This window comes from Vombatus ursinus, unplaced genomic scaffold, assembly GCF_900497805.2.
Source record: "Vombatus ursinus unplaced genomic scaffold, bare-nosed wombat genome assembly UNPS02014798.1, whole genome shotgun sequence".
Taxonomy (NCBI): domain Eukaryota; kingdom Metazoa; phylum Chordata; class Mammalia; order Diprotodontia; family Vombatidae; genus Vombatus; species Vombatus ursinus.
The window spans coordinates 2997832-3015432 of NW_020954576.1; the positions used below are offsets into that span (position 1 = coordinate 2997832).

The following is a 17601-nucleotide window of genomic DNA, read 5'->3' on the forward strand; positions in this document are numbered from 1 at the left end:
CCTCCCCACACCATTCAGAGCAGGACTTTAGTGTATGTCCATAAAGCCTTCCACTACTTATTAAAATACATACATGATGTAGGTTATACACGTTCAATCATATAAAACATATTACCATATTAGTCATCTTGTAAAAGAAGACACAAACCCAAAGGGAGAAGAACATGAAAAGAAGATGAAAAGTGAAAAATAATATGCTTTGATCTGCATTCAGACTCCATCATTTCTTTCTCTGGAGGCAGAAAGCATTTTTCAGCATGAGTCCTTTGGAATTGTCCTGGATCATTGTATTGCTGAAAATAACTAAATCATTCACAGTTGATCATCATACAATATTGTTGTTACTGTGTTCAATGTTCTTCTGGTTCTGCTCACTTCACTTTGCATCAGTTCATGTAAGTCTTTCCAGGTTTTTCTGAAATCTGCCTGCTTATCATTTCTTATAGCACAGTAATATTCCATTACGATCATATACCACAACTTCTTCAATCATTCCCCTCAATTGATGGGCATCCCTTCAATTTCCATTTCTTTGCCACTATCTGCTAATAACTTTAAACCCAACTTCTGTTATCTGTAACTTGAATGAACTTGGGAAAGCCATTTCATCTCTATGACCTCAGTTTTCTACTTTGTAAAATAATGGAGCTGAAATTGATGGTCCCCAAGTTTGCTTCCAGCTCCAAATTGTGTGGTAGTGATGAGAGATTTATGGCTGAGAGAGAGATGCCTTCTAGATGGCATAGCAATTCCTGATTAGTTTGGGGTTGATGAGTGAAGAGGAGGGTAAGTGTTGGTTGTATTTCTCTCCCACCCTAGGGTAATTCCAAAGAAATCTCTAAAACAAAAGTTAGGTATGGCTCACATCTAGGTTCTCTTCCTAACAGATGAAAGAAAAGCAAGGACAAGAGACTTGTGTCCTGGGGAGGGCCTAGCCCAAGCTGGTTAACAAGCATATTCTTTGGGGGCTGAGAGTGATCACTTTACCCAGTCACACCCTTCAGCAACTCTCTTCCCTTTAGAAGTGGAGTCCTACAAAATGAGCAAAAGGATGGATCACAGAGTCATACTGGTTATTAAACAATACAACACAATGTTAATTTTCCTTAGGAAGAAAATGCTGGAAAAAAGTCCCACCAGAGAAGGACCCCCAGAAAGAGGTGGAATCCTTTCTTCTTGACCCCTGTATAAACCATAGAGTAGACAGCTCCCCCAGACTCAATCACCAGTCATTTTTGGCAAATCACCCAGTCATGGGAACTAGTCGGACATTTCTATGTCATTTCAGTAGAGAACAATGCCCTCAGTAAGAAGGTTGCAGTCACCCCTCCTATATACTATGATCCTTTGTGGTGATCTTTGCAGAATCCTAGGTAGGAATTTTGGAGATTTCTGGAACACTATCCCATGAGGTAGAAGAGAATTGTCCAGGGTCATATAGCCAGTATGGGTCAGTGGCAAGTCTTACTGACTTCAAGGCCAACAATATGGCTTTTTTTCCTACTAATATTTATGAAACTCAGTAATAGGCCCCTGAAGAGATCAAGGATCAATAAAACATGATCCTTGACCTCATGGAGTTTACAACTCAAACATTTTCCTAGTAGTAGCACATTCAAAACTCTAGACATACAGACTCTTCAGGAAAAGATGCCAGTAGTATGCTAGAGGTGAACTAGGAGGGAATGTTGATGAATCTGAATGAAAAAGATTGGATAAGAGCACCCTCTACTTTGCCTTGGTTCCTTACTGTGTGTGTGACTGTGTGTGTGTGTTTTGGAGGGAAGGGAAGGGAACAAGAATTTCTTTATTAAATACCTATTATGTACTAGGCACTATGCTAACCACTTTACAAATATTCTCTTAGAAGGAGTGGGAAAGTAATGTGCTGAGAATTTTGGGCTTTTTTCTGTCTTTCATCTTTTTTCTTCTGTATTTTTGTATTTTCTTCTGAGAAAAAAAATATATATATACTATGGGAAAGAATGTGTTTGACAAGTCGGGTTTATTTAAAGAAGTCCCAGGTTGTCAAATGTTTCCATTCATGTTGTCTATTTCTTTGTTTCTTTTTTCTGAAAAATGGATTTTATTATACCTTTTGTTTTCCCATCACCTACATTTTCCCTCATCATGCTCCTTTTCCCATGGTGTCTATTTCTATCTTGTTTGCAAAATGTTATAGCCTTGCTTTTTAGTCCTGTAGTGAATGAGTTAGATGATATATCCCCCATCTAACAGATGAGAGAAATGAAACAAAGGATGTTAAAGCACGTACCCAAAATCACACAAACGACTGGCAGTTTTTCAAAGAGGTTAAACATTTCTTAAGCAACTAATATATATAAAGTGCTATAGAGAAAGTGATTAAAAAAAGGTAGTATGACTTCAAGGAGTCTACATCCTATCGAGTGGTAGTGGTGGAATATAATATGAAATATGGTTAAATTGAGTATTTGTGGTTGCAGAGAGGATTTGGAGGGACATGGAATGGGATAAAAAAAAGCTTCATGGAGAAGGTAGAAATTGAGCTGAGCATTGGAGGAAGATAAGGATTCTGAAAGGCAGTCATCTTCTGAAAGGCAGAAGAGGGAGGGTGTCCTAGTCATGGAGGGTTGTGTTAGCCATAGGATTGGAGAAGTACCCAGTGTGGAAAGCCATCATGGCATGGTAGATAGCTTGCCTTGGCATCTGAAAGACATGGGTTCAAGTCCTTCTGTTAGCACATACACGATTAATTATGATACAAAACAAAGCAAGATAAGTTTATAATAAAGATATAAATAAAGTGCAATTTAAAGTTCAAAGAAGGATTAATTTTTACTTGGTAAGGAGAGGGGGAGAGTAAAGACAGAATTCATGGAGGAAGCTACATCTTGAAGAATGAAAATCTATTTAGTTTGTTTTTTGCACATTTTCTGTTCATATTGCCCCCATTAGATGGTAATCTCCTTGAGAGCAAGGAATGTCTTTTGTCTTTCTTTGTATCCCCAGCACTTAGCACAGTGCCTGGTGCACAGTAGGTAGGCACTTGAAACAATGCTAGTTGACAGACTGAGAAGGGATTTGAGTTTAGAGTTGTTGTTTTTGTTGTTTGTCCTTCTTTCTCAAAAAAGACCATGACAACACGGAGATGATGCCATGACATGCAAGTGAATTGGATCTAAGTGAGGGAGGGCTGTGTACAGTCACCAACCTCACTTTCTCCTCTAAAGCCGTCTGGGATCCAGTGACCAGATGCCCACCAGGATGACTGGAGATAGGCCTAGATGTGGAAGTTTAGAGTAGAGGTAAGCTTAAGACAAATGAGACTGAAACTAGAGGACCTTTAAGTGTTCTCACACCAGTAGCAGCCTCCAGTGGTGGATAGAGAGAGGTCCTCAGAATCAAGAAGGCCTAGGTTCAAGTCTTGTCTGTGACACATACTAACCCAAGAGTCACTTAATATCTGAATGTCTCCAAGTAACCCCCTTTAAGACTACACGTTAAAGAATAATAACTAACCTGCATTGACAAAAGGCATTTTCTTACTAGGAGTTCCCTCTATCAATGAAATAACAAGTCTGGTCCAAAAAAAAAATGCCATGCTACCTCTTTTTCCTTACCCCAACTAATTGGGAGTTGGCTATATTTACCCTATAATGTATTGGACTTTTGCATATGGAAAAAATTCTTAAGTCTTTTAAGGATTAATTTAGTGATACAGAGTTTCCTTTGGTTTCTAGGAATAGTCATCTCTAGTTCCTTACTTTTTTTTTTTTTTTGGTAAGGCAATTGGGGTTAAGTGACTTGCCCAAGGTCACACAGCTAGTACGTGTCAAGTGTTTGGTGTGAGGCCACATTTGAACTCAGGTCCTCCTGGCTTCAAGGCCAGTGCTTTATCCACTGTGCCACCTCGCTGCCCCCGTTCCTTACTTTTTTTGATCCTTCCTAAAAGGTTTCCCCGGAGCCAAAATTAAAGAAGAGAGGTTGTTTTTATATGCTTCTCCTGCCTTCTTGATTCTCTGACTATCCTTTACATGTTTCTGGGGTGGTTCAAATTTAACTGAAAATGAGCAGAACTAAGCCCTTGGTTATAATTGCATTGAATAATTCCAAGAATGAACCTTGGCTAGGGTCCTCTCAGTACTGATAATACTTCATCATATAGAGCCCAGTCTAGTAGAAAGCAACACTGGACTAGGAGTGCAGATATTTGGGTTCCTATCCAGATCTAGCCATTAACTAATAATGTGACTGTGGACAAGTTACTTTTCTCATACTCATCTGCAAAATAAAAGGACCAGACTAGATGATCTAAAGTCCCTTCCAGTTTTAGCATTTTATAATTCTATTAATTGGCACTCATTTTTATTATGAAAATTTACAAAGCAACATATAGGGTGTTCTCATATGTCCCTAAGCAAATTGTGAGCTCTTTAATGATATAACCCTGGTCTTCTCCAGTATTTGAGCAATTCTCCATTCCTTTGGGTCATACTATGAATAAATTACTCTAGTCTATAGCTACTAACCATGGGTAGACTGTCAGGAATCCTGCAGGGGCTATTAACTCCTCCCCTGGCAGTTCCTTTATAAAGATAGCTGAAGAGATGAGAACAGTGTTTAAATATTTTTTCTTTTAATTTCAATTTTTAAAATATCCTTTGGCTTTAAAACATTGAATCCTTAGTATGTCTTCTTAGTAATCTGGATGGAATCCACAGCTGTCCAGTCCATTTCTGGACATTTTTGTTGGGATGTTACCTCCTATGTTATGACAAAATATGGCTCCATATAACATATCCATTAGTGCTGGTTCTGCCCTCTGGGTCCAAGCAAAATAAATGTAATCCCTTTTCCATACAACAACACTTCAAATATAAAAAAGAAAAAAAATATGACCTTTTCTCTTCCAAAACTGGAAGTAGGGGAGGGAATATTCATGTGGCAGAAATAATAAAAAAAAAATTTAAGTTTGTTTTTTTTTTCCTGTTTCCGACTCACCCCACCCATGTGTGCATAGTGTATATGTAGTAGATCAAGTGGGAAAAGTTAGTGGATCTGAATCCAGAATGGGAAGAAAGTGATCTTCCTGGTATTCAAAGTTTTAGGAGAATCTGTGGGAACATATTGACCTGTGGCTGCTTTTAGTAATGAGCCATTAAAAATTCATTAAATGATTGTAGAAAGGAAAAATCATTATGGGTCAGAAATTCTTGCTGACTCCCAATCTTTGATGGAGTATGGATTAAATATAAATACATGGCCAATTATATGTTTAATGCAAATGGATTATAAGTACATTTTCTTTTTGAAGACGAGAGTGAATAGGTTCATTTAGTGTAGCCTCAAAGGACTAAGATAATTCATTCCTGTAGAAGGCATAATTGGACAGAGAATGCCTTAGCAGCAAACTGCATTGTAATATTTTCTTTTTCAAACTTTTTGCTTGTTCCCAGAACCTGTCATCCCCTACCTCTGTCCCTTACCAACCAATGAATTGCTCTGTGTGTAACTTATCCATTTTGCTTGAGTGGTTCCAAGTGGGGCTGTAAATGGTTTATGAGTCTGGAGGGGCTGAAGTGTATGTGAAGGCAGAAGTGAGAGAAGCTGGCTAGGAGCTTTCAGGCTATGCCGGGGCTTGTTACTCTCTTGCCTTTTGTGAGTATGGAATAAAACAGTCCTGTCTTTAAAGTTGTTGATGTGACAAAGACTTGTGGTAGTTTAGCTAACTACAAGGGGCCAATGTTGTTGATGAGGCTGCTCAAAAACCAAAATAAAACTAATGTGACCCAACTTCAGTACCTGAAGAATCTTTTAATAAGTGTAAGTGTAGTATTTGTTTAGGGTTGAAGAATTGTAACACCATCCACTTTCAAAATGTTTTAAAAAATAATTTTATAAATGAGCATCTTAATATATGAAGAGTAAAATAATAAAAATATTATTTTATGTCCATATGATACATAATAACATATACCTGAACTCTATTATTATAAACAAAAATATTTTACATGCAACTATGAATTTGTATTACATAGTATTTTTTCAAGTGCATATTAAATTTAACATGAAAGTAACAAATTGTTATTCAGTCATTTTTCAATCATGACCCCATTTGAGGTTTTCTTGGCAATACTGGAGTGGTTTGCCATTTCCTTCTCTAACTCATTTTACAGATAAGGAAACTGAGGCAGGTAGGGTTAAGTGACTTGGCCAGGGTCACACAGCTAGTAAGTGTCTCAGGCCAGATCCGAAGTCAAGAAGATGATCTTCCTGACTCCAGGCCTAGCACTTTATCCACTTTGTCACCTAGCTGCCCCTGAAAGTAACAAAACTGACTAGCTTATCTGTATCTCCTTCAAACATCCTTTTCCTCTCTTCCATTGTCTTTTAATGTTTCACTAGTGTTTTCTTGTCTTATTTTTTTTGTATCAATATCACTACTCACCAATGCTGTGCTTGCCTCTCCTCCTCCCTACACGTACACCTCAAATAAATATAGTCAAACAAAACAAATCCTCGTGTTGGCTGTGCCCAAAAATGTCTGTCTTATTTTATGCCTCCTCCTCCACTTGCGTAGGCAGTATTCACAAGTTGTTGTTTTTGAAAAAGTGAATCATTTGGTGACCAGCCTTCTGGTGGCTGAACCCAATGAGACGGGTCCACTTACCCAGGTTGGTCCTTGGATGGTAAATATCCAGGCTGTTTCTGGGACCTCACTCAATCTCTTTGCTCTGCTGGGGTCTGCTAGAGCTTTGCCCTGATAGTATACATAGCCTCTGTGATCTCAGGGTCCCCTCCATGCCACAATGAATCATTAGAGTAGGCCATCAGTCAAGAAATGCAATCTTATACAGCATTAATAGAAATATAGTGCTCAGATGACAAGAAGTAATTCCTGTCTGTACCCTGTGTGCTCAAAGTAGTGTTCCCATTTCTGGATGCCATGTTTACAGACAGGTATTAGCAACTGGAGCCCTAACAGGGGAGAATAAGGAAATAGTTGGGGGAACTGGGGGTATTGAGCATAAAACAGGAGAACATCTCATACCTTTGCAGAAAAGAAAAAGAGATATAGGCTACATGACCAGGATGGTATCTAGGGCTCCTAGTCTATGCCATACGCGGAGCAGTTGGAAGAAATTAAGAGAGTTGAATTTGGAGTTTTGAAAAAACTCAAGGAAATGAGGTGTTGAGGTATGATCACTGCCTTTAAGTATCTGAGAGGCTGTCACAGGGAAATGGTATTATATGTATTTGATTTGGCATCAGAGGGCCGACCCAGGAATAATAGATGGAAGTTATAAAGAAGCAAATTTATGTTTGAAGTCAGGAAAAACTTACTAATAATCAAGTTAGAGTTATCCAGCTATCCAAACAATTGAGTTAATAGAGTTGTCCAAAAATGGGATGATCTACTGAGGGAAGTAGTATGTTTCCCCTTATTAAAGTCTTCAAGCAAAGGTTAGATGACTACCTATCAGGTAAAGACAACTAGGTGATGAAAGGGAGAGAGTATTGGATCTGAAGTCACAGAGACCTGAATTAAAACCTAACCTCAAATATTTATTAGTTGTGTGACCCTGAACAAGTCACTTAACCTCTGTCTGCCTTAGTTTCTTCATCGGCAAAATAGGGATAATAATAAAGCACCTACTTTCCAGGATTGTTTTTAGGAAAAAGTGAAATATTTCTTTTATTTTGTTTTCCAGTTTTCAATTTCCTTTATTCAACATCATCTATATGATATTTCTTATACCTTATGTATGATAACTAGTTTTTTCTTTATATTCACTCATCCGTTTTTTTAATATTCTTTTTTATATCAAGTTCTAAATTCTCTTCCTCTTTCATGGACCATTTCAGGCAAGCAATATGATACCATTATATATGTGAAGTCATGCAAAAAATATTTCCATATTAGTCATGTAGGGGGTGGAAAGGCAAGAAAGATAAAGTGAAAGAAAATATGCTTCACATGTTTTCAGAGTTCATTCAGAGTTCATCACTTCTTTCTCTGGAGGTGGATAACATTTTCGCTCATGAATCCTTTAGAATTGTCATGGATCATTGTATTGACTAGAGTAGCTAAGTCTTCCACAGTTGATTATTGTTACAATGTTGCTATTGCTGTATACAATGTTATCTTTGTTCTGCTCACTTCACTTTGCATGAGTTCATATAAGTCTTCCCAGGTTTTTCTGAAACCATCTTGCTGGTCATTTCTTATGGCACAATAATATTCCAAAAGATGAGATAATATATGCTTTAAAAATAGCCTTACAAACTATATAGTACTATATTATTTCTAGCTATTATTATTGTGTTGTATTGGAAATTCTCTTTTGAGTGTGAGTCAGATTAGAGGTTCCTGAAATTTCTTTCCAACTCTAAAACTCTGATTCTGTGAAAATTTGAGGAGAACTTGACAGCTGCTTTCATGTATGTGGTGTGACCTAATGATAAGGGATTAAGCTGATTGTATTCAACTCCAGAGGGCAGAACTAGATTGAAATTATAGGGAAATAAATAAGAGCTCAATCTAAGAAAGGACTTTCTAAGAATTAAGGCTTTCTAACAATAGAAGAGACTATCTTAAGAGATCATCAAACCCAGAAAAACTGAGTTTAATCCTTCAGGGGGAAAAATAGATATTTAATGAAATAGAAGGCTTTCAAGCAATCCTGATGAAAAGACCAAAGCTGAATAGATAATTTGACTTTCAAGTATAAGACTCAAGAGAAACACAAAATGGTTAACAGGAAAAAGAAATCATAAGGGATTCAATAAGATTAAATTGTTTACATTCCTACATGGGAAGATGATACTTGTAACTACTAAGAGCTTTATCATTATTAGGGCAATTAGAAGCAGTATATGTTGACGGAAGGTATGAATGTGAGTTGATTATGACAGGATGATATCTAAAAATGAACAGGGAGAAGGGGGAAGTGGGATGTAGCATAAGGTAAATAATCTCACATAAAAGAGGTGTGAAAGAGTTTTTACAGGGGACAGAAAGGTGGGGGTGGCCAACAATACTTGAACCTTACTCTCATTGGAATTGACTCAAAGAGGGAATAACATACATGCTCAGTTGTGTATAGAAATCTATCTTACCCTACAGGGAAGTAAGAGGAGAAGAGGTGGGGCTGATAGAAGGGAGGGTAGATATGGGGAAGCAGTAGTCAGAAGCAAAGCACTTTTGAGGAGGGACAGGGTAAAAGGAGAGAAAGAAAAGGGTAAATGGGAAAAATAAGAGGGAGGGAAATACACAGTAATCATACCTGTGAGAACTATGAGAGCAAATTTCTTTGACGATGGCCTCATTTCTCAAATATATAGAGAACTGAATCAAATTTATGAGAATACAAGTCATCTCCCAATACAAGTCATCCGATTGATAAGTGGTCAAAGGATATATTTTTCAAATAAATCAAAGCTATCTATAGTTATATAAAAATACTCTAAATCACTATTGATTAGATAAACTGAAATTAAAACAAATTTGAGGTACCTTCTTATACCTGTCAGATTGGCTAATAAAACAGAAAGGAAAATGACAAATGTTAGAGAGGATATGGGAAAATTGGGACACTAATGCACTATTAGTGGAGTTGTGAACTGATCCAATCATTCTGGAGAGCACTTTGGAACCATGTTCAAAGGGCTAGAAAATCATAGCCTTTGACCCAGCAATACCACTACTAGATCTGTATCCCAAAGAGATTTTTTTAAAAAAAGGAAAAGAACTTATGTGTACAAAAATATTTATAGCAGCTCTTTTTGTAGTAGCAAAAAAGTGGAAATTGAGGGGATGTCCATCAGTTGGGGAATGGCTGAACAAATTGTGGTATGGTTGTAATGGAATGCTATTGTGCTGTAAGAAATGATGAGCAGTTGGATTTCAGAAAAACTTGGAAAGATTTGAATGAACTGATGCTAAGTGAAGTGAGCAAAACCAAGATAAGAATATACACAGTAACAGTAATATCATATAATGATTAACTGTGAATGACTTAGATATTCTCCAAAATGCAGTGATCCAAGACCATTCCAAAGGGCTTATGATGCAAAATGCTATCCACCTCCAGAGAAAGAATAGATGGTGTCCGAATGCAGATCAAAGCAAACTTTTTTTTTTACTTTCTTTTTCTTGTTTTTTTTGGGGGGGAAGGGTCTATGTTTTCTTTCACATGACTAATATGGAAATATATTTTGTGTGACTGCACATGTATAACCTGTATCAAATTGCTTGCCTTCTCAATGAAGGTGGGGAGGGGAGGAGGGAAGAAGATAATTTGGAACTCAAAATTTTAAGAAGTGAATGTTAAAAGCTGTTTTTATATGTAATTGGGAAAACATAAAATGTAAAGTGAAAAAAAAAGAGGGTAGTCAAGAGCATTTAAGTATTGGTATTCATGTCAGGGAGGCTGTGGTGGAGATTGTTGCATTGGGTGGGATGCTTCCAGAGATCTCTGTACTATTTAAAATTCTATGATTCCTCTTTTCATTATGTTGGCAGGTGCTACATGAACCCCTGATTGATGAGGACCCAGTGTTCATTGCTACATGTACAGAGCGAGAGCTGCGCAAGAGAAAAAAGAGGAAATTTAGTCTTTGGGTCAGGCAGTGTTCCTCCACAGGCTTCATCAGTCAGGTAAGCCCGGGTAAATTGACCAGATGGGAAGGGAGAGAATAAAAGGCTGGCTTAATTTCCTTACTGTTAGATGACTTTCCTATTTCTACTCTTGGTCTTGCCTTTACTAAGCCTTTTGCTTGAGCTCAGTGAAACAACTAGTGAGCCCAGTACTGTTCTTTCGTTATTGAGGTGAATGGTTTGGTTTGGTTGGTAGATAAAGAATTCTAGCTGGCCTGCTGTCCACTGTCATCCCCCCAAGACTTTCCTGTCTCCACTGAAAATTCACATCCTACTCCTAACACTGACGACAATATTAATAACTAGCTTCTCTGACTTCAGCAGTGTGAAATTTCTAAAGGCGCTGCATAAACCAGTTCCAAAAGGTTTAACCAGTAACTCTGCTTTATGAGTCTCCAACTCTGCATTTCAGTTGCCCCCAAACATTCATCTGTCCTTGTGTAGTTCTCTCTTCCCCCCAACTCCCTCCAGTGCTTGGAAAACACTTCATCTTCATCTCTATCCACCCTAGCTCCCTTCAGGTCTCAGCTTAAGAAGCACCTCATATACAAGGTCTTTCCTGATCCCCTTTAGTTGCTAACCCCTGCCCCCCATCTAAATTGCTTTGTATTTACTTTGTCCATATCTTGTATTAATTTATCTGTCAACAAACTATTTCCTCCCTAGTAGAATGTAAGGTCCTTGAAGACAGGGACTTGGTCATTTTTTTTTGTCTTGATATTCCCAGGACCTAGTATGGTGCCTTATTCACACTGAACACTTAAATGCTCACTGAATGGGGAAAAACATTATCTCTGGTCCTCTCCAGAAAGCACTGGTAGCTTAAATACAGTTCAAAAAGCTGCTTTCTGGTGACAGCCTTCCCAATAGTATTGCCAATATAGCTAAGACCTTGTGGGTCAGGTGTCTTCTCCACCTTACTCTTCCAGAGGCACCTCCCCAAAGGCAACAGGCTAAAATGGAGACTCCTCTATTTAGTGCATTTGCTACTTTTGCCTACAATGAGCCAGGATTGTCCTCTGATTCAAATCTCAATTCAGTCTTTCAAGAAATATTTGTTGTCACTTCTCATTTCTCTCTCTTTCTCTGTCTCTCTCTCTCTCTGTCTCTCTCTCTGTTTCTCTCTGTCTCTCTCTCTCTCTCCCCCTTTCTCCTCCCCCCTCTCACACACACATAATAACTATAATATGAATTAACATGGGAAAGTATACTGGGAAATATCCAACATTTTATGTGATGAAATTGTTTTTTAAATTAAATTTTATTTTTTCGATTAATAAGCATTTAATTTCTTTCTCTCCTACTTTCCCCTCTCTGGAAAAGAAAACAAGAAAAAACAGAACTCTTAAAACAAATTCCTGTGATTCAGCTTAACACTTAAGTGTCTACAGTTATCTCTTCCACATTGAGACTTTCGCCATCAAGATTTCGATATATCATGAGTCAACATAAGAAATTAAATTGGAATTTTTGAGGGAGTTTTGTGTAAACCGCAGGTGACACACGAAGACCAATAGATGACACAGAAAACGTTTAGAAACGCAGAAATGCATAAAATATATGTATAGTATTTGTATAATATAAACCCAAATTTTACAATAAAGTACGGAAACATGTCATAAAAGAAAAAGAAAAAATTCAGACTTCTCCGGTACAAAGGGAGGGCCAAAAATTTTTACACAAATTTTCCCAATCATTGTGCCCCTAACCCCAAGATGGGGAAGGGATAACTGTATTATGTGCCAGGAACTGTTGATAGGACCTTGCCCTCAGGGAGTTTTTGGTCTAATAGGGAGAAAAAACATGCACACAGATAAGTATCACACAAAGGACTTTGAGATGAGTGCAAGGGGAGAAGGTCAGGCAAAGTAGTGTGAAAAATTTTGGGGAAGGAGGAGTTATTTTTCACCTGGGAAGGTAAGTAAAGGAATAATGGAAGAGGTGACATCCAAATTGGGCCTTGAAGGAAGTAAAGGGCTTGGAGAAATAGAAAGTGGAGAATAGGTTTGTACAAAGTGGTTAGAATGAGAATGGAGGATAAGACAGTTTGGCTACAATGTGGAATATATGACTGGGGATAGTATGGAGATAAGCATGGAAAGATAGCTTGGAGTGAGGCTGTGGAGGACCTTAAATTCTAGAGTTTATACTTAGTAGGTGATAGGGGTCATTAAAAAATTTAATAGAGCAGCTACATTAAGGTATTGCATTAGGAAGATTACTTAGGCAACTGTGTGAAGGGCAAAGTTAGAGACAGCATTGCCAGGAGGCAGAAAGGCCAGTTAAATATCTATTACAATAATTTAGGTAAGAAAAGATGAAGGCCAGAAGAAGGCTGGTTGCAGGGGCAATTGAAAGGAGGAGATAGACATGAGAAATAGAAAGGGTAGGAAAATAAGAATATAGATGTGAGGGGTAAGGGAAAGGCAAGCACAGATCATCTTGAGTTTGCAATGCTGGCTAAATGAGAGTGTCCTGCAGACACCAATGGAAGTAGAGAATTAAAGGAAGAATTAAGAATTAGGAATAAAGAATTAGAGGGAGTGAACCCCTATCTGGAAAGATAAGAAAAGGGAAAATAATCTGTGCTGTGATTAGTTAAAGCAGATAAAACCTACACTCTGGTTTTGTTCATTTCTCTCTCCTTGACTCTCTGGCAAATTCAGAGGGGTGTAGCCAATTATCACATGCTGCCTGTTTTCTTGTGGGTTTGCTGTTTGTTTGTCCTTCGTTCTCAAAGTGGACCATGACATCAGGGAGACGATGCAATGACATGCAAGGGAATTAGATTTAAGAGAGGGAGGGCTGTGCAAAGTCAACAGCCTCACTTTCACCTCCAGAGCCAGCTGGGTCCAGAGGCCAGATAAGGATGTGGAGATGACCCAGGATGCAGTGGGAGACTTGGCCTTTTCAAGCTTAGGTCTTTAACAGGTCTCAGTTTGACTGAGGCAGTGCCTATTCAGTGATTAAGGGGTCTAGAGAGCTACTAGAAATGGTTTAGTGGGCTCTTCTGGCGAGTTCCAGCTACTTCCTCTAACCACAGTTAAGGTCATGATGGCTTTGAGAACATTATGGTGAGAAGCCTCATTTAAACTAAGCTGGTCTCCTGATCAGTGACTGTATGAGGACTTATCTAGGGATTGTTGAGGTACAGGGGCTTGGTGTACGAATTTACAATTCCTGGGCCTCATCTGTTTCCCTCTGTGACTTGGAAACTGGTCTGATCTGTTCTGGTCCTGTTGCTGTCTATCTATTTGTACCTTTCCTAGCAGGAAGTTTGAAAGAATCTAGAGATTAGAGTGGGGAAGGAATTACACATTATGAAACCTGTGCTCAAGTATCTTGCCCAATGGGGTGAAATAGTTTCACATCTATCACCCTGCTTCCACTGATGGTCATTTTATGTTAGAGTGGGTAAGGATGATAAAATACCTCACAGGCTGATTGTTCCTCAGATCAACCAGAAAGTGCCTACTTTTGGGGGTTTGAATTTTGTCCTCTTTGCATCTGGCAATAACCTGATTATCTAAGCTTTCTTAGCAAGTGATTTTTAAAATGTTTATTATTTTTTAAAATATTAATTTATTTATTTTTAGTTTTCAATGTTCACTTCCATAAGATTTTGAGTTCCAAATTTTCTCCCCCTCCCTCCATCCCAAGATGGCATGCAATCTGAAATAGGCTCTACATATACATTCATATTAAACATATTTTCACATTAATCATGTTGTGAAGAGGAATTAGAACCAATGGGAGGAACCACGAGAAAGAAGAAAAAAAAGAGAGAGCAAATAGTATGCTTTGATCTGCATTCAGACTCCATAGTTCTTTTTCTGGATGTGGATAACATTTTCCATCATGAGTCTTTTGGAGTTGTCCTAGATCCTTGCATTACTAAGAAGAGGTTAATCTATCAAAGTTAGTCATCGAACAGTGTTGCTGTTACTGTGTACAATGTTCTCCTCATTCTGCTCACTTCACTTAGCATCAGTTCATGTAAGTCTTTCTAGGTTTTTCTGAAGTCTGCTTGCTCATTATTTCTTATGTAACAGTAGTATTCCATTATATTTATATACCACAACTTGTTCAAGCATTACCCAATTGAAGGGCATCCCCTCAATTTCCAATTCTTGGGCACCACAAAAAGAGCTTAGCAAGTGATTTTTGAGGCAATTAAGTAGTTTAGTGGCTTGAGTGCTAGATTTGGAATTGGGAAGATCCAAGTTCAAATCTTGCCTCTTAATATAGCTATTTGCCTTCCAAAAGTCTCGTGATGGAAAAAAGAACTATGGAGTCTGAATGCAGATTGAAGTGAACTATTTCTCTTTTTTTGTTGTTTTTTTTCTTTCTCATGGTTTTTCTCTTTTACTTTGATTATTCTTTCACAACATGATTAATGGGAAATATGTTTAATATGATTGTACATGTATAGCCTATATCAGATTGTTTGCTGTCTTGGAGAGAGAGGAAGGAAGAGGGGGAAAATTTAGAACTCAGAATCTTATAAAAGTGAATGTTGAAAACTAAAAATTAATCAATCAATTAAAAATATATGTAGCTATTTGCCCCTAGGCATATTACTAGCCTCTGAGCTGCATTTTCCTCATCTGTAAAATGGAGATTTATAGTAGCACCTCTCTAATAGGGTTGTTGTGAGAATCAAATGAAATAATATATACAAAGTGCTTTGCAAACCTTCAAGTGCTATATTAATGTCAGTTCTCTTCTTCCTCCTCCTCCTCCTCATTATTATTATTATTATTATTATTATTAATTTTGGGATCAGACAACAAAAAACAAAAGGAGTCAGAGATGTGCATGAAGAACAGAGAGGATTTTCACACCAAAATTTGAACTCCATCAATCAATCCACAGCATTTATTAAGCATTTCTTACATGGCAGGCATTGTGTTGAGTGGGAATACAAAAGATAAGAATGAAAATAGTCCCTGTCCTAAAGGACTTTACATTCTGTCAGGGAAGGCAACACTTAAAAATATAGGCTTATATAAAATAGATACAAAGTGATGTGAGGGGAGGGGGAAAGGCACTAATAGTTGGTGGGGGGGGGTGCGGAAATCCAGAAAACTTGGTATAGAAGTTGGTACTTCATAGCTAGCATTTGTATAAGACTTTAAGTTTGCAAAGTCTTTTACATATGTTAAGCTGAGATTTTAAGAGGTAGAGATAAAGAAGGAATGGATTCTGGGCATGGTATACATCCAGTACCAAGGGTTGAGAAATCTTGTTGTATACGAGGAACTTGAAGAAGTCCGGTTTGGGTAGACTGTAGGGTAAATGAAAGGGAGTGATATATATTTAAGGTACAGCTAGATGGCACAGTGGCATAGAGTGCCTGGCCCAGAGTCAGGAAAACCAAATTTGGCCTCAGACACTCTGTATGTGTGAAACTTGGATGTCACTTAACCCTGTTTGCCTCAGTTTCCTCATCTGTAAAATGAACTGGAGAAGAAAGTGGCAAACCACTCCAATATCTTTGCGAAGAAAACCTTGAATGGGGTCATGAAGATTTACACACAACTGAAATGACTTAAACAACAAAGATGTATATCAAGACTAAAAAGATAGCTTAGGACTAGATTTTGAAGCATTTTAAATATCAAACAGAGGAGGTGTATTTGTTTCTAGAGGTAATCAGAAACCAGTGGAGTTCATTGAATAGAGGAATGACATAGACCTGCACTTAAGGAAAATAATTTTGGCAAGAGTGTGTGGAATAGATTGGAAAGGGGAAATACTTAACACAGAAGATCAATTAGTGGGTTGTTGTAAGAGTGCAAGCAAGAGGAAATGAATGCCCAAACTAAGGTGGTGGCTATGTAAGTAGTGAGAAGAGGTTGGCTGCTGGAGATGTTGTGGAGGTAGAAACAAGACTGGTAGATGATTGAGTAAGCTAGGATGAGGAATTAAGGTTAACCCTAGGGTTTTGAACCTGAGTGACTGAGAAGATGGTGGTAGCCTCAATAGTAATAATGTGGGAGTTTGTGAAGGGGAAGAAAATGAGTTCTGTTATGGACATGTTGAGTTTGAGATGCTTATAGGACATCCAGTATTAAATATTCCATAGACAGTAATATGGGACTTGAGCTGAAAAGAAAGAGATGGACTGGGCGTATAGGTCTGGAAACCATTTGCTTGGAGACAATAATTAAACCATATGCCAACTTTGTAGAGAGAGAGCTGAAGCATGGGATGGGGAAAATGTTGATTGTCTCTATCCAATATGGTCTCTATGGAGTGTGACAGCATTTTTGGGTAGGCCTGGCAGGATCTGTTTCCAAGGTTGAAATTGTGCTGGCCTCCCACTCTTGTGTGGGAACATTGGGTTGTTGCCTGGGTAAAGGTCACCATTTAGTTTCCCAAATTCGTTTCCTACCCTGAGACATTCAAACTCAAAAGTCATTACTGCTGGGCTGAAAAAGATTCGTCATCATGACAAATCAGGTGTATGGCCTATCTTTACCTAGCAGGATGGTATAACATATAGAAAGAGAGCAGAATTTGGAGTCAGGAAAGAGGTGATTCTCCTCTCTGACTTAACATCACTGAGTCTTAGTTTTATCATATTTAAAATGGCAATAATGCCTATTACCTCAAAGGATTATTGGAAGGAGCAGTATCTATAAAGTTCCAGCTCTTAGCATCAAATCAAGGGAACTGCCTATATAAATAGGATGGTACATTTAAAGCTAGAGGGAAATTTGGAAGTCATCCAATCCAACTCCTTCATTTTAAGGATTTTAAAGTCATTTTAAATTGAGACCGGTAGGGACCGGTAGTAAGTGACTTTCCCAGAATCACACAGGAAATAGCAGTGTCACGGTTTGCACATAGATTCTGTGACTCAAAATTTCTTTTCACAACACCACGCTCCCTGTACATCATCTGACACTCCTCATGTAGAGGCTACTTCCTAGTAGCTGCTAAGGATTTGGTTC

General features: G+C 38.0%; 1 protein-coding gene across 1 annotated transcript in view; it reads left to right on the forward strand.

Moving 5' to 3' along the window:
• LOC114049518 (piggyBac transposable element-derived protein 5-like) overlaps positions 1-17601 on the forward strand; it is a 168142-nt gene that overhangs the window by 98885 nt on the left and 51656 nt on the right. Inside the window, exon 3 of the mRNA XM_027870754.1 lies at positions 10508-10642. Within this exon, the coding sequence (XP_027726555.1) occupies positions 10508-10642 (135 nt within the window). The remainder of the gene's footprint in view (positions 1-10507; positions 10643-17601) is intronic.